The following is a 23,795-nucleotide window of genomic DNA, read 5'->3' as shown; positions in this document are numbered from 1 at the left end:
TTCCATATGCCGCGGGTGTGGCCCCAAAAAGCGAAAAAGAAAAGAAAAAATAATGAAAGAAATGACCTCTACAATGTACTGGACCATAAAAGCAAGGTCCACGAGTTCCCTGGTGGCACAGCAGGTTAAGGATCTGGTGTTGTCACTGCTATGACGCAGGACCAATCCCAGGCCCAGGAACTTTCACATGCTGCGGGTGTGGCTAAAAAAAAAAATTCCAACTACACAAAAAAAGAAAAGCAAGGTGCATATGCCTGTAACCATTTACAAAGGAAGGAAAAAAAATATACGTACAGCATATCTTCAGTTGCCTCCAGGAAGGGGCACTGGTGGCTGGAGAACCAAAGATGGAAGGAAATGTCTTTTACTTTTTTTTTTTTTTTTTTTTTTTTTTTGTCTTTTTAGGGCTGCACCTGCAGCATGTGGAGGCTCCCAGGCTAGGGGTCTAATTGGAGCTGCAGTTGCCAGCCTACACCACAGCTACAGCAAGGCCATATCTGAGCCGCGTCTGTGACCTACACCACATCTCACGGCAACGCCGGATCCCAAACCCACTGAGCGAGTCCAGGGATCGAACTTGCAAACTCATGCTTCCTAGTCGAATTCGTTTCTGCTGCGCCATGACGGGAACTCCAGGAAAAATATTTTTCACTGCACACCTTTTAATTTTTTATTCATTAAAAACATATAATTCGTAAAGCAAAAGAAAGAATGGGTCTTGCATGACATCAGGTCTGGAACCAAATCCCAGCTGTGCCATGGCCCTCTGGGCTCCTTCACCTTCCCGAGCCTCAGTTTCCTCCTCTACAAAATGGGCATAAATGTAATGCACAGGAATGTGTGCGCAGCAGGGCTGAAGGCCTAGGGAGGACCCTCCACTGCCCCCAGGCCTCGGTCTCCCCATCTAGGAAATGCAGGGGCTGGCGAAGCTGCCCCTGGCCCTAAGGCTTTCCAGGGTGGTCCTCAGCCCCTCAAAATCTCCATGAGCAAGGGTCAGGGGTCAGGGGTCAGGTACCTGTGCCGGGGGCTGACATGAGGCCGCAGCCGCACCCTGCAGACGCCGTCCGTGCAGTCCTTGCCCACCAGGCTGTGGGGGTGAACTCGGTGAGGCCAGTCCTTCCACACCAGGCACGCAGTCACCTCCACCTCCCGCAGCCCTCCACAGTCCCGGAGCTGCAGGAAGACAGGTGCTCTTAGAGTCCCACTGCAGACACCTGCACGCATCCCCATGCCCTGGGCCCCTGCTAGCTTCCCAATGCTCTCCCCTCTCCCCCCATTGATGGCCGAGTGTTGATTTAAGATCTCCCCCCACTTTTTTTTTGCTTTTTAGGGCCACACCTGCTGCATATGGACGTTCCCAGGCTAGGGGTGGAATCGGAGGCTGCCAGCCTACACCACAGCCACAGCAACGCAGGATCCGAGCCCTGTCTGCGACCTACACCACAGTTCATGGCAACACCGGTTCCTTAACCCACTGAGGCCAGGGGTCGAACCCACAACCTCATGGTTCCTAGTCAGATTCGTTTCCGCTGTGCCACGGTGGGAACTCCTAAGATCCCTCTGAGATCCTAAACGGGAGGCTTCCATCCTAGGGGCCTCATAAAGTGAAAGCTGCCCCACAGACATACTTTCATTGGCCACTCGACTTTTACAAAACTGGTTACACGCACAGTCCCCAAGTGTGGCCCTCATGTAACATGCTAATATGGAGAGACCTGATAGATACCACCTGGACCAGGTGGTCAAGGTCAGTGTCACCAACATGGGGCCAAAATAACACAGGCATCCCCTTCTAGGACTTCTATGACAGCCCCTCCGAAGGCTTAACACCTGAATCTAATCATGAGAAAACATCAGACAAGCCCAAACTGCGGGCCACCCAGTCAAAAATATCAGTGTTGGAGCTCCCCTTGTGGCTCAGTAGTATAAGAACCTAACTAGTATCCATGAGGACTCGGGTTCGACCCCTGGCCCCGCTCAGTGGGTTAAGGATCTGGTGTTGCTGTGAGCTGCGCAGTGCAGGTCTCAGACATGGCTGAGATCCTGCACTGGTATAGGCCAGCGGCTGTAGCTCTGACTAGACCCCTAGCCTGGGAACTTCCATATGCTGAGGGTGTGGGCCTAAAGAAAAAAAAAAAAGGTGTCGGAGTTCCCTGGTGGCCTAGTAGATTAGGGATCTGACTTGTCACTGCATAGGCTTGGGTCACTGCTGTGGCAGGGGTTCAATCCCTGGGAACTTCTGCATGCTGCAGATGTGACTGAAGGAAAAAAAAAAAAAGATGAGTGTCATATTTTGGGTTAAAAGACAACAAAATAATGTATTTTGACCTGGCTGGTAGTTACACAGTATGTACATTTGTCAGAATTCCTAGAGCTATATACACTTAAGATTTCAGCACATGTAACTCCATTTTTTTGTTTTGTTTTTTAGGGCTGCACCCTAAAAGTTCCCAGGAAGTTCCCAGGCTAGGGGTTGAACTGGAGCTGCAGCTGCCAGCCTGTGCCATAGCCACAGCATCGCAGGATCCAAACTGCATTTGCAAACTACATCACAGCTCACAGCAACACTTGGCTCCCCAACCCACTGAGTGAGGCCAGGATTGAACTGGCATCCTCATGGATATTAGTCAGATTCATTTCCACTAAGCCACAATGGGAATTCCCAAATATAACTCAATTTTTAAAAAAACGCAAAGTGGGAGTTTCTCCACCGATGGGATGGGTGGCGTCTCTGCAGCACAGGGATGCAGGTTCTATTCTTGGCCCAGCACAGTGGGCTAAAAAGACAGCTGCGGTGTAGGTCATAACTGCAGCTCAGATCTGAACTCTGGCTCAGGATCTCTGTATGCCATGGGTCGGCCGAGAAAGGAACAAAAGAAAGAGGCAAAGTGGAGTTCCTGCCGAGGTGCAGTGGGTTAAGAGTCCAACTGCAGTGGCTCAGGTCACTGCAGAGACACGGGTTTGATCCTCATCTCAGCACAGTGGGTTAAAAGGATACAGCGTTGCCACAGCTGTGGCATAGGTAGCAGCTGTGGCTCAGATTCAGTCCCTGGCCTGGGAACTTCCACATGCTGTGAGCGCAGTCATAAAAAAAAAAAAAATTAGATAAAAAATGCAGAGAAGGAGTTGTGGCTCAGTGGTTAATGAATCTGACTAGGAACCATGAGGTTGTGGGTTCAGTCCCTGGCCTTGCTCAGTGGGTTAAGGATCTGGCATTGCCGTGAGCTGTGGTGTAGGTGGCAGATGTGGCTCGGATCCCGTGTTGCTGTGGCTGTGGCATAGGCTGACAGCTATAGCTCCGATTAGACCCCTAGCCTGGGAACCTCCACATGCTGCAGGTGCAGCTCTAGAAAAGGCAAAAAGACCAAAAAAAAAAAAAAAAAAAAACCCAAAAAACAAAATTTTTCCCCATAACTTTTTTTTTTTTTTTTTTTTTTGCCACACCTTCGGCATATGGAAGTTCCTGGGCCAGGGATCAAACTCATACCACAGCAGTAGGATCCTTTACTGCGAGGTCACCAGGGAACTCCCTCCTGTAACTTTCAAATGCACTGAATTTTCAAGGCCTGGCAATCATCACGCTAACTGAGAGAAGACTACATTTTGTTCAGACTGAAAATTGTTCACTTTGGAAAATCCTGTCACCGATAGTAACCCTGGATATGTGCTTGTTACGTCACCATGTCCACCGGGCTGGGTCAGGCTGTGTTCATGGCTGCAGTATTAACAAAGTCAAAAGCAACTGCTACTTTGTTTACATTTCCCTGAGGCTGCACTCAAGAGTTTACACACTGAAATAAATGTGTGTATATAGGCTATTATCGTTTCCTTTTATTTATCCTTCATACTAAAGTTGGGGCATTATAAAGGAGTTCCCTGGCTGCCTGGCAGTTAAGGATCCGGTGTTGTCACTGCTGTGGTGTGGGTTCCAGCCCTAGTGTGGGAACTTCTGCATGCTGCAGGTGTGGCCAAATAAGTAAGTAAATAAATAAATAAATGAATAAAGTTGGGGCATTACGGATGTTCCATCCCTGGTCTGGGCTGATGATGAGTAGAGGTAGGTGATATTGTCTATAAATTTCATTGAGTCCTACAGGATTAAAACCATTCATTTAAACAGCTGTAACCTCAGGAGATTGTGAAAATTCAGAGTCAACAGTTTTAGGAGTTATGAAGAGTGTAAGGCTGAAAGGTTTTCATCTCTGAGATGTCACATGAGGTTGTGTGTGGAGAAGACATTACGCCTTGGAGTCCGTTAGATCTGGTGCCAAATCCAAGGTCTACCACTGGCCACCTGCGTGATGAAGCTCTCTGCTCATGCCATCCTTATCTGTAAAATAGGTCTTATTAAGTACCTGGCACACAGGACCACCTAGTAAATGGCAGTAATAACTAGAATAAAATTGCTGTGTACACCTGAGCAAGTAACTTACCCTCTCTGAGCCTCGGTTTCGTTCTCTGAAAGATGGGGATACAATGTTGGCCATTTACTGTTCTAACTCTCTGAAATCAAAACTAACACAATGGGGAGTTCCCTGGTGGCCTAGCGGCTAGGACTTGGTGATTTCGACTTCAGCCTGGGTTCCATCCCTGGTCTAGGAACTGAGATCTTACATGAAGCTGCTGCATGCTCAGCCACAAAAAAAAAAAAAAAAAAAAAAAAAAAAAAAAAAAAAAAGAGTTCCCTTGTGGTACAGCAGGTTAAGGATCCAGTGTTGTAATTGCAGTGTCTCGGGTGGTTCACTCCCTGGAACAGAAACTTCCATATTACACAGGCATGGCAAAAATAAATAAATAAATAAAGCAAGAAGAGAAAACCCCAATACTAGAAAAATCGCCTGGGGAGACTTAGAAATAAAAAGCTGGGGAAAACCGAGCCTCATAGTATCACCCCACAGATAATTTACTAATTACAAAAGGAAAGCTGCACCTTTACCATTAAGAGACTTTTTTTTTTTTTTTTTTTTTTGTCTTTTCAGGGCTGCACCTGCGGCATATGGAGGTTCCCAGGTTAGGGGTCTAATCGGAGCTACAGCTGCCGGCCTACCCCACAGCCACAGCAATGTCAGATCTGAGCCGCGTCTGTGATCTACACCACAGCTCATGGCAATGCCGGATCCTCCACCCACTGAGCGAGGCCACGGATCGAACCCACATCTGCATGGATCCTAGTCAGATTCGTTTCCTCTGCACCAGAACGGCAACTCCACAATGGAGAGACTTGTTGGTCACTACCTGTTGTGAGCTAAGCTGCACCCCCTCAAATTCATACATTGAAGCCCTAGCCACCCGGTACCTCAGAAGGTGACTTTATTTGGAGATAGAGCCTTTCGAGGAGTATATTTCCTTTTTATTTTTATTTATTTATTTATTTTAGGGCCACGCCTGCGGCATATGGAGGTTCCCAGCCTAGGGGCTGAATCAGAGCTATAGCCATCGGCCTCCACCACAGCCACAGCAATGTCGGATCCAAGCCACATCTGTGACCTACACCACAGCTCATGGCAACACTGGATCCTTCACCCACTGAGCAAGGCCTGGGATCAAACCTGTGCCCGAATGGTTACTAGTCAGGTTCTTAACCTGCTGAACCTCAATGGAAACTCCAAGAGGTGAGTAAATTATGGAGGCCTCAGGGTGGGCCCTAATTCAATCTGTGTCGTGACCACATCAGAAGAGGAAATGTGGACACAGAGACATCAAAGCCGACGGGGAGGAAAGACCATGTGACGACATGGCAAGAAGACGGCCATCCGCAAGCCAGGGAGGGAGGCCTCAGAAGAAGCCAGCCTCGCCGAGAGCTGGATTGTGGAGCCCAGCCTCCAGAACTGTGAGACAATAAATTCCTGTGGTTCAAGTCACCCAGTCTGTGGTAGCTTGTTACGGCAGCCGGAGCTGACCTCATCCACCACCTTAACCACAGGCTCCCGCTCGGCCTCCGATACTGGGACGAAGCAGCGCCCCGTGTGCCGTGATGTGGGACTCTGAGAGGGGAACAGCATCGCTGCTGAGGTGTTCCCGCCGCCACAAAGAAGCTGATCGCATCTGGAAACGGCCCATGAGCCCAGAGTGTGGGACTTTCTATAAAACACCTTTCCTGTCCTCCGCAAACGTCCATATCCTCAAGGGCGAGGGCACACTGAAGAACTAACTCAGGTCAGAGGACACCCAAAACCCCTCGGGCTGGAAGCCCAAGATCAGGGCGCCGGCGCAACTGGGTTCTGGTGGCACTCTTTCAGGTACAGGCTGTGTCACCGTGTCCTTACATGGTGGAAGGGGCCGGGAAGCTCCCTGGGGCCTCCTTCTTTTTTCTTTTTAGGGCAGCAACTGTGACATATGGACGTTCTCAGGCTAAGGGTCGAATCAGAGGCGCAGCTGCTGGCCTACACCACAGCCACAGCCACGCCAGATCCGAGTTGTGTTTGCGGCCTACACCACAGCTGATGGCAACGCCGGATCCTTCACCCACTGAGTGAGGCCGGGGATTGAACCTGCGTACTCATGGATGCTAGTCAGATTCGTTTCTGCTGAGGCATGACGGGAACTCTGGGTTAGGGTTTAAATATATGAAATGAGGGGGGACACAGACATTCAGGCCATAGCAAGACCTGGCACCTGGATGCAGCCCAGGACCCTGGACTGGATATTAAACAAGAAGACAAGAGAACCACAGCTATAAAGCCTATCTGGGGACAGTGGGGATCATTGGAATATGGATTTAATCTTAATATCTTCACATGAATTAGAGTGTGATCATGGTGTTGGGATTATGAAGATCCTACATTGTAGGAAAATGTTCTGGTTCTTGAGAAATCGACACTGAAACATTTTGGGCCAGGAATCACACGTCTGACTCACTTTCCAATCTCCCTCTGTCAATATCTATGTAGAGAGAGAGACACACAAAGCAAACATGGCAAAAAGAACACGGGCATTGGCTGTGCTTTTCTTTTTTTTTTTTTTTTTTTTCTTTTTTTCCTTTTTTCTTGTCTTTTTTTTTCACTGCGCTATTTTTTTTTTAATTTTTTTCCCCACTCATTGCACTATTCTTGTCTATTTTGTGCAGGTTTAAAATTTTTCCTAAAATTGAGGAGTTCCAAAGTTCTTGTCATGGCTCAGTGGTTAATGATCCTGACGAGGATCCATGAGACCTCAGGTTCCATCCCTGGGCTTGCTCAGTGGGTGAAAGATCCGTTGTTGCTGTGGCTATGGCATAGGCCGGCAGCTACAGCTCCGATGTGACTCTAGCCTGGGAACCTCCATATACTGCAGGTGGGGCCCTAAGAAGACAAAAATAAATAAATAAATAAAAATAAAATAAAATCAAGGAGTTCCCACTGTGGCACAGTGAGTTAAGGACCAGTATTGTCTCTGCAGCAGCGGGTCACTGCCGGGACTCGGGTTGGCCCCCACATGGGTGGCCTGAAACGAAACAAAAACGAAAAACAAAAAAACCTAAATTTCCAAAAATTCAGGCATAAAGTTCAAAAAAGAGCCCTTATCAAATTGGAAATACAAATTTTTTTTATTTTTTTGTCTTTTTGTCTTTTCTAGGGCTGCACCCACGGCACATGGAGATTCCCAGGCTAGGGGTCTAATCAGAGCTACAGCTGCCGGCCTACACCACAGCCACAGCAACGCCAGATGTGAGCCGTGTCTGTGACCTACACCACAACTCACCTTACGGCAACACCGCATCCTTAACCCACTGAGTGAGACCAGGGATTGAACCCACAACTTCGTGGTTCCTAGTCGGACTTGTTAACCACTGAGCCACGACGGGAACTCCGGAAATACAAGTTAAAGATAGATAAGGGGCTATGCAATTGCCCCTCAATCATCACACTTGGCTGTTTCTGAAAATTCAGTGATGGATTGTACACGTGAAAGTAAACCTTTTTTTTTGGCCACCCTGGCAGGGCCAGGGATGCAACCTGTGCCCCAGCAGTGACAATGCTGGACCCTTAACCACTAGGCCACCAGGGAACTCTGAGTAAACCATTCTTTTATACCCCACGCCCATGTTTTTTGGGGGGTATAAAAGAATGCTGCTTTTGGCTATGATGCCTGGAGCCAAATCCAGCCACCTGGCTAGTACGGGGCCCTGCACGCCCACGCTGGGCCATCTCCCTGTTTCCTCACAGTGTTCTCTGAGGGGCGGGAGCTTCACCCCCATTTTACAGATGAGGAAACTGAGGCCAGGAGAAGCCGTGGGCTTTCCCTAATCCCCACAGCTGGTGTGACAGAACCAGGACTCCAACCTGAGATGTTCTGACTCTAAAATCCAGACATGTTGGGGGTAGGACATCGTTGTCTGCTTGTCATCTAAATAAAGCCCCGAGGACAGACCCCACTGAGGGAGAGGAGAGGGAAGCAGATCGCACACCTGGGACCTGGGACCTGGGGCCGGTGTCAGGGGAGGAGTTGCTCAAGTGTCTGAGGCTTCACGGGTGAACAGGAAGTGACCAGGCTGCGCGCACAGAGCACTCCAGGTGGGAGGGTGGCAAGTGAGGTGGGGCTGGAGTTCACCTCGTGGCACAGCGGAAACAATCCAACTAAGAACCATGAAGGTGCGGGTTCGATCCCTGGCCTCATTCAGTGGGTTAAGGATCTGGTGTTGCCATGATCTGTGGTGTCAGTTGCAGACGCGGCTTGGATCTGGTGTTGCTGTGGCTGTGGTGTCGGCTGGCAGCTGCAGCTCTTATTCTACCCCTAGCCTGGGAACCTCCCTATGCCATGGGTGAGGCCCTTTAAAAAAAAAAAGGAAAAAAAAAGTAAGGGGGGCCCTGGCTGGGAACAGGTAGCAGATGGCAGACCATGAAAGGTCTTAGAGTCCCAGGGAGGAGCTTAGGCTTCCTCCTGAGGACACGTGGGAGCCAAGGGAGGAATCTGAAAAGGGGAGGGGAGCAGATGTGTGATTTAACAGCACCCCTCTGGCTGTCCCGTCAGTGGAAACCTGGAGGAGGCGGAGAGCTGGGTCCCAGGGAGGAAGCTGGAGGTCAGGGAGCAGCTGGGCCAGGACCCACAGCTAGTGGGAAATGAGGACACAATCCAGATTCCGTTTGTGCAAAGATCCAGAAACACATGAAGCCTCCATAGAGAGACACAAGGAACCAGCAATTCCACTTCCAGAAGTTATGTGAGTGACACACAGGAAGGGGATTAGAGATGAAGCGAGACACTTTCTACGACCCCACTGTAATAGCGGGAGTCAGCAAACGACCTAAACACCCTTTGGTCAGAGACTTGCACATTATATGCTCACCTATCCGCACAGCGGGGAAGAGATGCTGGAGAGACTAAGGCAGCAGTTCCCGTTGTGGCTCAGCAGTTAACGAACCCACCTGGTGTCCATGAGGACAGATTCCCTGGCCTCGTTCAGTGGGTTAAGGATCCGGCATTGCTGTGAACTGTGGTGTAGGTCACAAACGCAGCTTGGATCCGCATTGCTGTCGCTATGGTTTAGGCTGGTGGCTACAGCTCTGATTCAACCCCTAACCTAGGAACCTTCATATACTGCAGGTGCACCCCTAAAATACATATATATATATATATAAAACAGAGAGACTAAGCTTCAGTCATGCTGATATGATCTCAGCTCCAAGATATATTCGGGGTTTTTGGTTTTTTTTTTTTTTTGGCCATGCCCAAAACATGCTAAGTTCCTGGGCCAGGTATCAAACCCACACCACAGCAGTGACAACCCTGGATCCTTAACCACTAGGCCACCAGGGAATGCCTTTTTTAAAATTTTTATTTATTTAATTTCTGTTTATTTTTCTTTTCTTATTTATTTATTTATTTATTTATTTTTGTCTTTTTAGGACCACAGCCATGGCATATGGGGGTTCCCAGGCTAGGGGTAGAATCAGAGCTACAGCTGCTGGCCTACACCACAGCCACAGCAACGAGGGATCCTAGCCAATTCTGCGACCTATGCCACAGCTCATGGCAACACTGGATCCTTAACCCACTGGGCAAGGCCAGGGATCGAACCTGCGTCCTCATGGATGCTAGTTTCCGCTGAGCCAGGAACTCCAAGGAATGTCTTTTTTAAAATTGCAGTGTAGTTGATTTACAAATGTTGTGTTAACTTCTGTACAGCAAAGTGACACAGTTATACATTCATATATATTTTTATAATACATATTTTAGGAGTTCCCGAGTGGTTTAGCGGAAACAAATCCAACTAGGAACCATGGGGTTGCGGGTTCGATCCCTGGCCCCGCTCAGTGGGTTAAGGATCTGGCGTTGCCTTGACCTATGGTGTAGGTCGCAGGTGCGTCTTGGATCCAGGGTTGCTGTGGCTGTGGTGTAGGCCGGTGGCAACAGCTCCGATTAGACTCCTAGCCTGGGAACCTCCATATGCATGGGTGCAACCCTAAAAAGACAAAAATAATAATAATATATATCTTATATACGTATATAGACTGTTTTTTTTGGCTTGAGTATAATGTTTAATGTAAGATTCGTGGATTGGGAGAGTCGGTACAAAGCTAAGAGATTCAGTTCTAGTCAGTGAGTTAACAGCTTAGGCATCTGACCTATGCCACAGCTGTAGCAAGGCCAGATCCTTTATTATTTTTTTTGTCTTTTTGTTGTTGTTGTTGTTGTCTTTTTAGGGCGGCACCCTCGGCATGTGGAGGTTCCCAGGCTAGGGGTAGAATAAGAGCTGCAGCTGCTGGCCGACACCACAGCCACAGCAACGCCAGATCTGAGCCTCATCTGCAACCATTATCATGGCCCATGGCAACCCCAGATCCTTAACCCACTGAGCGAGGGCACGGATCGAACCCACAACCTCACGGACACTATGTCCAGTTCTTAACCCAGTGGGGCACGATGGGAACTCCAGATATTATTAGTATTTTCCCGTTTGGAGAGGGGGAGGCACACAGGGACTAAGTAACCTGCCCAAGGCTGCACAGCTAGTAAATGGAAGAACCGAGATTCGAACCCAGGCACTCTGATTCTTAACGATGGTGAACCAGGAGGCTACACTGCCCTACCTGCAATGGTCATTTTGATCAACACCGTCAAGTTGCCAAAAAGAAGGTCTTTCTTTAAGTGCTTTTTTTTTGTCTTTTTAGGGCGCACCCACGTCATGTGGAGGTTCCCAGACTAGGGGTCTAATCAGAGCTGTAGCTGCTGGCTACGCCAGAGCCACGGCAACGCCAGATCCAAGCCGAGTCTGCGGCCCACACCACAGCTCACGGCAACGGCGGATCCTTAACCGGCTGAGCAACTCCAGGGACTGAACCGGCATCCTCATGGATCCTAGTGGGGTTTGTTAACCACTGAGGCACGACGGGAACTCCCTTTTTAGTGCTGTTGTGAATTTAAGGCCAAATGACTGTACTATCATCCACTCAACAATAGCAACGGCAATAATAATAACCACCATCAAATACATGAATAAATAAACACAGGCATATGAATTTGGGAGGCAGGGGAGAACGCGAGCCCCGCTGACCCCGGTCCCCACCTCGATGGCGGGCAGCGTCTTGCTGGCCTCGGTGCTGCTCTCCCCCAGGATGCTGCCGGCGGAGCGGCCCTCGCACTCGTAGCGGAAGCGCATCCCGCGCTGCTTGGGCTGCTCAGTGATGACCAGGTGCGGCCGCGGCCCGGGGCCTGGGGGCACCAGCCGGCCCAGGGGGCAGCCCCAGGCGGGCGGCGTGGCCGGGGGCGCCGCGGGGCCGAGGGTGACGGTGCTCAGGGAGGCCGCCCCGCGGGACACCAGGCGCGGCAGCCCCTCGCCGGCGCCCGGCGGCGCCCCCTCCAGGCCAAAGCCATTCTCCTTGATGTACTCGTCAATGATCTCTGCGGGAGAAGCAAAAACTGGGGGTGACCCTGATTGTTAAAGAAAAGGCCTTCTGACCCCCAGACTTGTGACTCCCTCGCCTTTTCCTGTCCATTCATTTCTTCAAGACATATTTCTTGTGGACCAAGCACAGGGGCTTTAGTGATGAACCCCAACACGACCCTACTCTCCTTCTTGCAAATAGTGCCCCAGCCTCAGTCCCCCAAGGGTCCCCCAGTTCTTGAAGCCGTAGACCGGAGGGATCTGCGCGGGGAGGGGGAGTGCGGGTCTGGTTTCTCCTTCTCCTGCACCTTCAGGTCCACTTGCTTCCAAAATAGCTGCTGCATCCATGCCTCCATCACCTCTCTCCTGGATCAAGGTAGGGCCAAGTGACAGGTACCCCTACCTCCACCTTGCTCCATTTAATAACAGAAATGGCAGCTGCTCTACCCAAGCTGTTCCCATCTCAGAAAGCGGCCCCACTGTCCAGAGCCCTCAAGCTGCAAGGCTGTGCCTCTTGGGCAGCAGCTCAGCATCCCACAGCCGCTATGTCCAGTCCATGAACTTCTGCCTCTACCTTAAATATGTATTACATTCCCACCGCTTCTCCCTGCCCCACCGTCCCCATCGTGTCCCATCAGAACCATTGCCCCAGGTCCCCACCTGGCCTCTTCCAGTCTGTCCCCCACACGTGGGCAGAGGGATCTGATGTCAGACCCTGTCCCCATCTGCACAGAAGCCTCCTGTGGCTCCCAGCCCCCTCAGAGTCAAAATCAACACCATCTTCACATAAAACCCTCAACTCCACACTTGTCTTTGACCCTTGACTCTGACCTAAGAGCCTTGGGTGGATGCCCCTCCCCCGGATCCACCCCCAGCTGTCCTGGGCCTCTCCCCTCACCCCGCTCACCACCCTCTAGTCTCTTTTCTGTTGCTTGCACCCACCATGCTTGGCCCTCCTCAGGGCATTGTACTTGCTCCTCCATCTGTCTGACCCATGCGTCCCCCCCCCCCCCCGCTTCAACCCGTACTGACTCCTCATCCTTCCAGTCTCAGCTCGCCTCTTCAGAAAGCCCTGATCTAGGAGGTCCTGTTGTGGTTCAGTGGAAACAAACTCAACTAGTACCCGTGAGGACACGGGTTCGATCCCTGGCCCTGCCAAGTAGGTTAAGGATCTGGCATTGCTGTGAGCTGCGGTATAGGTCGCAGATGCGGTTCCAATATTGCACTGCCGTGGCTGTGGCTGTGGTCTAGGCCGGCAGCTACAGCTCTGATTAGATCCCTAGTCTGGAACCTCCACATGGCGTGGGTGAGGCCCGAAAAAGCAGAAAGGCCTGATCTAATATCTTTTCCCCAGGCCTCTTCCCCTGTTTCCTTCACAGACCTTAGTCCAATCCAACATCATCGTGTTCTTTATTCTTTGTCTTACTCTCTCCATCACTAGAGCATCTGCTCTGAGAGGGTGGGGACTGGGGTTTGTGGCTGAATCTCCGGTGCCTAGAACAGTGCCTGGCCTGCAGCAGGTGCTCAATACAATTCACTGAGGGAATGAACAATAGTCGTAGTAATAGTAACTAACCCTCAAGACAGCGGACATTTGCTGCATCTAAGTGTCGAGTGCTGCTAAGTACCTTGGGGACACATGACTTTGTTAAAATCCCCCAGCCGTCCCAGCAGTTATACTGTGACCCTCTCCCCAGCTAAGAAGGCCAAGGTCCCCTTCCTTGAGCACTTGGAGTCCTCAGCCTCCCCCCAGAACTGCCCTGTGATACTCACCCAATTCATCTGTGGAAGGAAGAGAAAGAGAAAAGTGAGGTCCGTGAGGCGGTCAAGACGTTCATCTTTTAAGACTGATTCCCCAGCCCCCAGCCCCCAATTCTTCCCCCTTGCCCCTCCCTCCGTCCTGTAGGAAATGTTGGGCTCAACTCCCTGGGGTGTCTAACCCCAACCCCCATCTCCCCCTCCTGGCCTACCCTTCCTTCAGCTTCCAATGTTGGGGTCCCAGCTTGGGCTACCCTCAAATGCCTCCCCCAAAACATTTAGTCCAGGGATTATGAAACATTGTTGAGGAGTTCCCGTTGTGGCACAGTGGAAATGAATCTGACGAGTATCCATGAGGACTGGGGTTTGATCCCTGGCCTTGCTCAGTGGGTTAATGATCCTTGTTTCAGTGAGCTGTGGTGTAGGTTGCAGACACGGCTCTGATCAAGTGTTGCTGTGGCTGCGGAGTAGATTGGCAGCTGCAGCTCCAATTCGACCCCTAGGCTGAGAACCTCCATATGCCATGGGTGCAGCTCTAAAATAAAACATAACAAAACAATTCTCATTGAGAATCCGAGGAAAAGTCAAAGGTCTCATTATCACTAGGAAAAAAATATAGTCACCCAAGATTTTAAACAAAATGTTGGAGGCGTTCTTGTCATGGCTCAGCGGTTAACAAACCCAACTAGCATTCATAAGCAGGCGGGTTCGATCTCTGGCCTCACTCAGTAGGTTAAGGATCCACTGTTGCCTTGAGCTGTGGTATAGGTCACAGGCTTGGATCCTGAGTTGCTGTGGCTGTGGCTGTGGCCTGTGGCTACAGCTCTGATCCAATTGGATCCCTAGCCTGGGAACTTCCATATGCCATGGGTGCGGCCCTGAGAAGACAAAAAAAAAAAAAAAAAAAGTTGGAGTGACCCTTGGGAGTTCCCTGGTGGTCTAATGGTTAGGATTCAGAGCTTTTACCCCTGCAGCCTGGGTTCAGTCCCTGGTCTGGGAACTGAGATCCCACATCAAGCCACTGCACGCTGTGGCAAAAAATAAAATAAAATAAAATAAAAATAAAGGCCTTCCCTTGAGGCACAGTAGGTTAGTGATCTCATGTTGTCACTGCAGCAGCTTGGGTGGCTGCTGTGGCACAGGTTCGATCCCTGACTTGAGAACTTCCACATGCTGCAGGAGAGGCAAAAAAATAAAAAAGGCCACCTCGGACCCTGAGAGGATGGTGTCTAAAGATCCAAGGAGGCAGATCCTCCACCTCCGGGCAAGCACCCACTCTGCATCCCGTGCCAGTCCCCCAGCAGGGCCCACTCGGTATCCAGGATTCGCTCCTGCTTGCTGAGCAGGGAGGCCAGCCGTGCTGGAGAAGCCCCCTATCACCTCGTCAGGAAAGCTCAGCCCTGGAAGGAGTCGTGGAGGAACTGAAACCAAGCTCCTGACATTCCACAGACAGAAGAAGGTGGAGCCCAGAGGGAGCAAGGAAGCCTTGGGGTCACATGGCAAGGAACGACAGGCCAGGGCCAGATGCCCCACCCAGGGTTCCTGCACGGGCCACTCGCCATGGAATTATGGCTGACCCGCCCTGCTGCCAGGCCTGTTCTCCTCCTCCACTCTCTGGGAGTGGCTCCTGGCAGCCAGACCTTTGCTCCATCTCATGCGATCTGTGAAGTCAGCCCGCTTGGTAGATGGGGACCCTGAGGCTGGGAGAAAGGAAGGGACATGCTAGAGATCACAGACAGAGGCCAATCTCAAGTCACTTCAGCTCAGAAAAACCTTCTCAGGCATCTGTGCTGGATGACCCGGAGCCCAAAGACGACTTGGACTTTGGCTAAGCCCTCAAGGAGTTCCCAGGCTGTGGGTGGGGAACCTGAGCCACTGTGGCTGAAGCTTTGCACCACCTCAGTTCAAATCCTGGCTCTGGGAGTTCCCTTTGAGGCTCAGCAGTAATGAACCTGACTAGCATCCATGAGGACGCAGGTTTGATCCCTGGCCTCGCTCAGTGGGTTAAGGATCTAGCGTTGCCGTGAGCTGCGGTGTAGGTTGCAGACGCAGCTAGTTCAGATCTGGCATTGCTGTGGCCATGGTATAGGCCGGCAGTTTCAACCCCTAGCCTAGACACTTTCCTATGCCACTGGTGAAGCCCTAAAAAGACAAAAAAAAACAAATCCTGGTCTGTTCCTTGCTAGCTGTGTGGCTTTGAGCCCATGACTTAACCTCTTTTTGTGCCTTGGTTTCTTTATCTATAAAATGGACACAATAATAATCCCTGTCTCACTGGGCTGCTGTGAAAATTAGATGAGTTCCCACTGTGGCACAGTGTGTTAAGAATCAGACTGCAAACATGATGGAAGATAATGTGAGAAAAAGAATATATATATATATATATATATATATATATATATATATATGACTGGGCCACTTTGCTGTACAGTAGAAATTGATAGAACACTGTAAATCAACTATAATGGAAAAAATAAAAATCATAAAAGAAAAAAGAATCCGACTGCAGTGGCTTGGGTTGCTTGCAGAGGTGCGGGCTTGATCTCTGGCCTGGAGGATTCACCATTGCCACAGCTGAGGCTTGGATTCAGTTCCTGGCCTAGGAACTTCCATGTGCCACAGGTGTGGCCATTAAAAAAAAAATGAAATGAGTTAATATATGGGAAACTCTTAGAACTACCATAATAGTAGGCAGGACATAAATGCTGGCTGCTATTGGGTAAGGTGTTGGAAGACATTATTTCATGGACTTGGGTAAACTGCTTCCCCTCTCTAGGCCTCAGTTTATCTGTCTATAAACGGGGATGGTGGAAGACATAGTTACAGAGCATGGGTTACGGAGTCACCCAGCTGTTAGTTTGAGTTTGAATCCCAGCTGTCATTCACTGGCTGTGTCGCCTTGGCTAAGTGGTCTAGCCTCTCTGAGCCTCCTTCTCTAATATGAGGTCTGCTATATCTCAGATGTTAACATGAGGACTTAGGATCACACTGGGAAATTGCTTAGCCAGGTGCGGGCCTAGAAAAGACAAAAAAAGAAAAACAAAAAAACCCCTACCCCCCACCCCAATCTCCCACACAGATTTACCACCATTCAAGAGCAGCCAGGATGGGCCATGCTTGAGCGGCTACATCTTTCCTACCTCAGGGCCTTTGCACAGGCTGGCCTCTCCCAGAATGCTCTCCCTTTAGTTCTTTGCCTGGGCTCCTCCTCCTCTTTCAAGGTCCCTACTCAAATGTCACCTCCTAGACAGGTCTTCCCCGACTGCTTTATCCAAGATGGCCCCAGAACCCCGACTCCAGAAACTCAGTTAAGCACCTTTGTATTAGCGTTTTCAGCGCACCGGTTAGGATTCGACATGACCTTATTTATTTATTTATTTTTTGGGCCACACCCGAGGCACATGGAGCTTCCCAGGCTAGGGGTCGAGTTGGAGCTGTAGCTGCTGGCCTACCCCACAGCCACAACAATGCCAGACCCCAGCCACATCTGTGAACTACACAGGTCACAGCAACACCAGATCTTTAACCCACTGAGTGAGGCCAGGGATGGAACCCACATGCTGGGATCCTAGCCGGGTTTGTTACCACTGAGCCACAACAGGAACTCCTGATTTGATCTTATATTAGAGTGATTCATATCTACCTGTCTTCTGTAGACTGTGAGTGCCAGCAGGAAATACATCTGCCCCCTTCCCAGTGGATACCCAGGGTCCCATATGAGGGAAAATGAGGGAAAATTTCCCTCCCGCTCTATTTCAGTAGTTGTCCCATCCTCACCAGGGCATTTGATGTCACTGACCCCAAGATTTATTGGTAACCTGTATCACATTTTACAATCCTACTTTTTTTTTTTTTTTCTTTTTAGGGCTGCATCCGAGGCATATGGAAGTTCCCAGGCTAGGGGCCAAATCGGAGCTGTTGCTGCCAGCCTACGCCACAGCCACAGCAACTTGGGATCTGAGCCGTTTCTGTGACCTACATCACAGCTCATGGCAACGATGGATCCTCAACCCACTGAGCGAGTCCAGGGATCTAACCCGCATCCTCATGGATTCTAATCAGTTTCGTTAACCACTGAGCCATGAAGGGAACTCCCTACAATCTTACATTTAATTCATCGTGTATGTGTCTGCCTTCATATCTCGGTAGGAAAGCCCATGAGGGCAGAGGCAGGGCTGTCTCGGTCACTGCTGAGTCCTCAGCACTGCCCAGCACAGGGCCAGGTACGGAAGAGACACTCAATAAATATTTACTGAATAGCTAACATCAGAAATTACTCTCAATTGAAACCAAAGACCTAGATCTCAGGTCAGAGAAGTCTCAGGCTTGCTTGAGTGCCAGTGCCATCTCCCACCTTTCAGGATCTCCCAAACTTGCAGACCTGTTAGAGAACCCACAGAGCCTCCTCTGCAGCCAAGCCAGCACTGCTGGGGCCCATCTACTGGGGTTCGGACTCAGCCCACTGGGGCCACTGAGTTTTCCTGGTGGCAGGACTCATCCTCTGCCCTCCACACTCCAGCGCATTTATGAGTGAGGACATCATGGCCATGATTCTGCATTTCCTTGGGCAACTTTAATTCTGGATGGCACACGAGGAGGGACCTTTTAGGCTAGTGGTTCTCAGCATCTTTTGGGAACTTGCTAGAAATACAGACTCTCAGAGCTCATCCAAGACCTACTAAATCAGAAACTCTGGAGGTGGGGCCTCCAATCTGTTTTAGCGGCTCTCAGGGTAACCCTCAGGCACACAGAGGTTTCAGAACCACTCTTAGAGACTGTACTAATAATTATTATGATTATACCACCAACAGTTAACACTTAGTGAGCCTTTACTGTGTGCCAGACACTGCTTTGAAAGTGTAACTGTATCAGGAGCTCCTGCTGGGGTGCTATGGGATCTGTGGTGTCTTGGGAGCGCTGGGATTCAGGTTTGATCCCTGGCCTAGTACAATGGGTTTAGTAAGATCCTGTTGCCGCAGCTGTGGCTTAGGTCAAGACTGTGGCTTGGATCTGATCCCTGGCCCCGGAGCTCCATATGCCCTGGGGCGGCCAAAAAAACCCAAAAAGTTTAACTGTATCAGCTCATTAAATCTTCTCAGTCCTCCTAAAAGGGAGGCATTGATCTTATGCTCACCTTACAGATTAGAAAAACTGAGGCCCAGAAAGGGGAAGTGATCTGCAGACATTCACATAGTGAAGGGGTGGTGGCACCAGTGTGTAATTATCACCCTCTGTACTAGGACCTTCAGAAATAGTGAATTTCTAAAGAGGACTCCTCTTAGAGAGTGAACAGTTGGTTTGACTCGCTCAGCTCCTTAAGATTTGGGAGGTAGGTGCATCTGGGGATCCTATCTCAAGGAGCAGGGAGGAACACATGTCAGCAGAAGAAAAAAAAAAAGCCGAGGTGGACCTCTGCAAAGCCCTCAGAGGCGTGGACAATGCCCCCTCCATGAGATCCCCCCCTCCCCCGCGTACTGAGTGTGCAAATGGTCAGGAACTGTGGAGGGCTGCTCACCCGTGGTCCGGGAAACGGCTAGCGAGAGCGAGGAGAGGTCAGTGGACCCTGCAGGGAAGGAGGCATGTCTCAGGAGGTGATGGAGATACAGCGGGAGAGGCCGAGAATCTCCCAAGCCCCACCCGGTTTCCCTCCTGGCCCGGGGCCCTTTTGTTCGGCCCCCTCACCCTTACAGTCTGGCCTTACTTCCTTAACTCAGGGACAGGTTCCCTAGTTTCTGTCATTCCCTTCACCCTTCATCGCATGCAGGCCCTGCTCCTCTCCCGTAAGAAGGTAGAGAAGGGCCTGGAGAAGCCCTTCTCGACCTCAGTTAGGAAAGTCCCCACCTCCTTCCTTATTTCAGGGTCGACCCTACACCTTCACCCTGCCAGCGTCAAGCCCGTCCCCTTCTCCCTCTCAGACCCTGCCACTTCTCTCCTGAGGCAAGCCCCACCCCCTCTTTCTTGTCTGAACCGGATCCCGCCCTCTTTTTTTTCAGAACAGGCCCCGCCCCTCTCCCCTCTATGCGCGCGGCCCGGCCCCCTCCTCTCAGTCCCCGCCCCCTCACTCTGGGTCGGAAAGACCTCGCTTCCCTCTTTGAGCTAGGCTCCACCTCCTTCTGTGAGCCAGGCTGCTCCTTTTTCGCCCTCTCTGGGTCTGGCCACGCCCAATCTCTCAGGAACAGCTCCCGCTCCTCCTTCTCCGAGTCAGACCCCGCCCCCTCTGTTTGTCGCGCCCCGCCCCCTTCTTTGCCTCAGGGTCAGGCCCCGCCCCCTTCTCACTCTCTAGTGGGACTCCTCTCTTACCCTGGCCCGGTCCATGTCACCACACTCTGCCTCCTTCCTTCTCTTTGATATAGTGTCCCCAGAACCTTCACACTCGCCCCGTAAAACCCCTAGACTCCCGTAGGAACTACAGACTACTCCAGGACCCCCAGGACTCCTACATCTCTGGTCCCGCCCCAGACTCCTCTCCCGAACCCAGCCCGCTTACCCAAGGCCCCCAGCTCCGGCGCAGCGGACGATCTGGCGACGCGGCGACTCGGCATGGCCCGACCAGTGGGGACTGACGGCCCAGACGCCAGTCCAGACCAAAACACACACGCGGGCAGGCCGGACGGCCAGGTGGCACAGTCCGGCGGACGATTTCGGGTCGGGAGAGCGGCGCAGGGGCTGGGGCCGCAGGCCGGGCTGGACGCGCGGCGCCCGGGGCTGCGGGGGGCGCCGGGCCGGGCCGGGCGGGAGGCGGGCGGGGGCGGGGCGGCGGAATTCCCCGGCGCCGCCGGCCTGCACGCTCATTGGTCTGCACCCTGTCGTGACGTCACGCTAGGGGAATGGGAAAACCCCCACGCATCACGTGGCCGCGGGGGCGGGGCCGGCCGGGAAGAAGAAGCCAAGCGCGCAGGAGGGGTCGGGCCGGTGATGCTGCCCGTTGCTCTGCGCGAGACCACTGAGTCCTGCTTGAGGCCACTCACAGTCTACCCATGGAGCAAGTAAGGAAACTGAGGCCTGACCCCCAGGTCTGCCAACGGGACTTGATTTCTTCCCAACCATTTAGAACATGTAAAAGTTACACAAAACTGGAAAAAGCCGGATTTGGCCTGCGGGCTGTAGGCTCCATATGACAAGGGCATTGACAGGGAGGCTGTGATTTGATGTTCTAGAATCAGGATGTGTGGGTTCAAATCCTAGGTCTTCCACTTACTAGGAGACCTCAGACAACTGACTTCTGAGCCTCAGTTTCCTCATCTGAAAAATGGGTCTAATACTGGGATGGTTGTGAGGATTAGACACTTAATAGCTGACACTTGTATAGAGCTCTGACATGTGCTAGGTGCTGTTCTAAGCACTTTATCTTCTAAATGTTGCATCACATTACTTTGTGAGACTTTGGACCAATTAACCTCTCTGGGTTTCAGTTTTCTCACCTGCTCTTGTGAACATTTGACTTAACAGAGCTATTGCACACAGTACTGTTCCAAGAGCTGGGGACATAGCAAGTAACACACCAGACAAAAGCACCTGCCATCATGGAATTGAAATCCAAGTGGGGGAGACAGAGGGAGAAGAGATAAGCAAATAGACGCCTGGTGGTAATGGCGGTATTACACAAGATAAGCAAGATACATGGATTGAGCTTGGAGGTTATTTGGGTTAGGATGTTCAGGGAGGGTCTAAGGTGACATCTGAAACGGTGAAGGACCCATGTGAATATCTAATGAAGAGTGTTCAAGTCTTAGTGAACAGCATGTGCAAAGGCCCTGAGGTGGGAATGCGCATGGCATGTTCAAGGAACAGCAAGGAGGCTGCAGTGGTGACTGCTGGGGAAGGAGCCAAGATGAGGCTAGAGCGATGGCCTGTAAGGTGATGGGGCCATTGGGTAATATTAAACTTGCTGAAGCAAACCACATACAGCACTTAGACTAGAGCTTTGCTCGTGATTAAAGTGTTGAGTAATGGCTCCTACATATAGGATCGGGAACCCACCTCATCCTCCTCCGCTCCTTGAAAGGTCAGGCTTCAGAGACTGTTGGGTGAATGACTGTAAGGATACATCAGAAGCCCTCAGTGCTCAGGATTCCCCTGGGGCTCTGAGTCCCGTGAGAGCAGGCCTGGGGCTGTCTTGGTCCCTGCTGTGAACACAGAATCCCCAGCTCAGAGCACAGTCCAGGGGAGGGGCTCAGGGAAGGTTTGTTGCCTGACTGTATCAGTCTCCCCACCAGTGCCTGAATGCAGGCCCCCTCAAGATCCACACTTCTGCATGTGCCTATGTCTGTGCAAGTCAGCACTGTGCAAACATGCACGGAGCAAACTTTCCCCAAGTGACGCCTGTGCCGAGGACACAGTGTGACCAAGACAGCTCTGGCTCTGTCTGTCCTAAGAGGGCTCCAGTCCAGCGGAGAATGACCTGTCCCCAGGTAGTGACGATCCACAGCAGGCAGGGCTGGGATGTGGGAACCCAGAGGAGTGCCAGGAGCTAAGAGAGCACAGCAGTTATAAAGTAGGGGAGATAAGGTCTCACTCTCCACAGCTAGGAGCCTGGGCTCCTCTAAGGGTACTGGGGAGCCATGGTAGGTCCTGAGCAAAGGATGGGCAGGGTCAACTTTGTGCTTTAGAAAGTTCTGGTTGCTGGAATGGAGAATGGGAGGGGCAGGAGACCAGAGAGGAGGCTGAGTGGGGACCCCAGGGTGTGAAGAGGAGCCTGAACTGGGTGGTCTCAGTGGAAGTGAAGAGGTGAGAGTCCCAAGCACCTGTGGGGTACAGCTGATGGCTGTACCATGGCAAAGGCTGGGCTGTGCAGCTGTGGGAAGAGGAGCTGGGCGTGGGGTGACGAGACCAGTGAGCCTGAGAGCCCCTGCCCCCTTCGGTCCTAGGAGTTCAGCAGAGGGGCCCTGAGAGGAGTGGGAGCCATGAAATGACACAGAACAGGGGAGGGGGCAGTGGAGCCTGTCAATGGCTGTGGCTGCCTGAAGAGTGGCATGTGTACATGTGTGCGCATGCGCGCTCTGTGCATACCTGGGACCTTGTGGATGCCCTGCCTGGCCCTGCCAGGCAGTATGGCAGCTGGAGCCTCAGGGAACCTGCCATGGTTCTCAGCCCTGGGCCTCCTCTCCCCTAAGTATTGATGAGACCACTCCCCAAAAGTAACCCTGGAAATGTGGGGTCCCAACCCCTCCAAGTGCACAGGCACCAAGGGCCTCAGTCTCCTCATCTACAAGGCAGGTGAACAGTCCCAGCACCCAGCCTGCTGAGAAGGCATACACGACACTGAGTTTGGCTGGGTTCTCGGCACCTAATAGCCATGGAGCGCTACAGTGGACACCACTCTGTGCCATGACTCACCCCCGGGGCCCCTGGAGCCCAGAGATGCAAGGTCAGCTCTCCAGGGTCCCAGGACCACTGAATGAGGATGGCTGACGGGTCCGGATGGGGCGATGGGTACACGCCCCTGCCCTGCCTGGCGGCATGAGGCCAGGGGACAATCAGTGGGCAGTGGTGAGGCGGGCTCGACACAGCCTGGTGGGTGACAGCACAGGTGCAGTGAAGCCACAGCAAACAGCCAGCCTCCCCGTCCATGAAATGGGCAAGGTTATGGAAGCCCCTTCAGTCTCCTGGGAGGGGGAGGAGGGGGAGAAAGGGGCCTGGCCCAGAGGGTCACTGTCCTGCATCCTCCAGGTGTCCCTGCCAGACTCAGGAGAGCCACCACACCTGTTCTCCAGGGTGGCAGAGGAAGGAAGGCACGAAGTGGTGGGGTTGTGGAGTTTAAGTTAAACACCCATGTGAATTTATTAAATCCAGACTGTGTTAAAGGGCGGCGGTCCGGGAGGAGGGGGGCAACGGGGGATCGAGGGACAAGATGATGGATGGCCACGGGCGTCCCCAGAGGGGCCCCGGCCCCTCCCCTGCCTGGCCCACCCCCTCGGCAGCGCCACGTCGGCTTCACCATGATTCCCAATGGTGCTGGGCTGGCGGGGCAAGATGGCTAGAAACACAGAGGAACAGACGGACGGCGCCTCCACAAATGACGTGCCCTGGCCTGCCCCGGCCCCCACATCACACCCTGGGCCCGGCCCGATCTGTCCAAGGGAAGGGCAACGGGGAGGGGAGGCAAGGGGGCCGGGGCGGCGGGGATGGTGGTCACCGGGAGCCCGAGCGGATGAGGAGGACCAGGAGCAGCTAATCCCTTTTTTTGTCCTCTGCTGGCTTTGGAGGGGCTTCCTGGGGCTCGCTGGCAGAGCGG

At 52.0% G+C, this 23,795-nt stretch overlaps 2 protein-coding genes and 1 long non-coding RNA gene across 5 annotated transcripts in view; all 3 read right to left on the bottom strand.

Annotated features, from left to right (window-relative positions):
• Positions 1 to 20,291, bottom strand: part of RELB (RELB proto-oncogene, NF-kB subunit) — a 35,681-nt gene extending 15,390 nt beyond the window's left edge. The window contains exons 1-6 of one of the 3 annotated variants that reach the window (XM_021094522.1): positions 20,049 to 20,289; positions 19,077 to 19,124; positions 13,577 to 13,585; positions 11,486 to 11,820; positions 1,016 to 1,173; positions 295 to 333 (exon numbers count right to left, since the gene is read on the bottom strand). In XM_021094522.1, the coding sequence (XP_020950181.1) occupies positions 295 to 333; positions 1,016 to 1,173; positions 11,486 to 11,820; positions 13,577 to 13,585; positions 19,077 to 19,124; positions 20,049 to 20,103 (644 nt within the window). In that variant the 5' untranslated portion in view covers positions 20,104 to 20,289. Of the gene's footprint in view, positions 1 to 294; positions 334 to 1,015; positions 1,174 to 11,485; positions 11,821 to 13,576; positions 13,586 to 19,076; positions 19,125 to 20,048 lie in introns of all 3 variants that reach the window. The other 2 variants (XM_021094521.1, XM_021094520.1) reach the window with 2 other exon arrangements.
• On the bottom strand, positions 3,416 to 4,643 carry LOC110261003. Its single transcript, XR_002344689.1, has 2 exons — positions 4,434 to 4,643; positions 3,416 to 4,330 (listed from the first exon to the last, which is right to left on the bottom strand). It is a non-coding gene; the product is annotated as an uncharacterized LOC110261003 (long non-coding RNA).
• Positions 23,317 to 23,795, bottom strand: part of CLPTM1 (CLPTM1, transmembrane protein) — a 29,871-nt gene continuing 29,392 nt past the window's right edge. Inside the window, 1 exon segment of the mRNA XM_003127223.6 lies at positions 23,317 to 23,793. Coding sequence (XP_003127271.4) covers positions 23,732 to 23,793 — 62 coding nt within the window. The 3' untranslated portion in view covers positions 23,317 to 23,731.

Source organism: Sus scrofa, chromosome 6 (assembly GCF_000003025.6).
Source record: "Sus scrofa isolate TJ Tabasco breed Duroc chromosome 6, Sscrofa11.1, whole genome shotgun sequence".
NCBI lineage: Eukaryota > Metazoa > Chordata > Mammalia > Artiodactyla > Suidae > Sus > Sus scrofa.
This window is presented reverse-complemented; position numbering and strand designations above follow the sequence as displayed.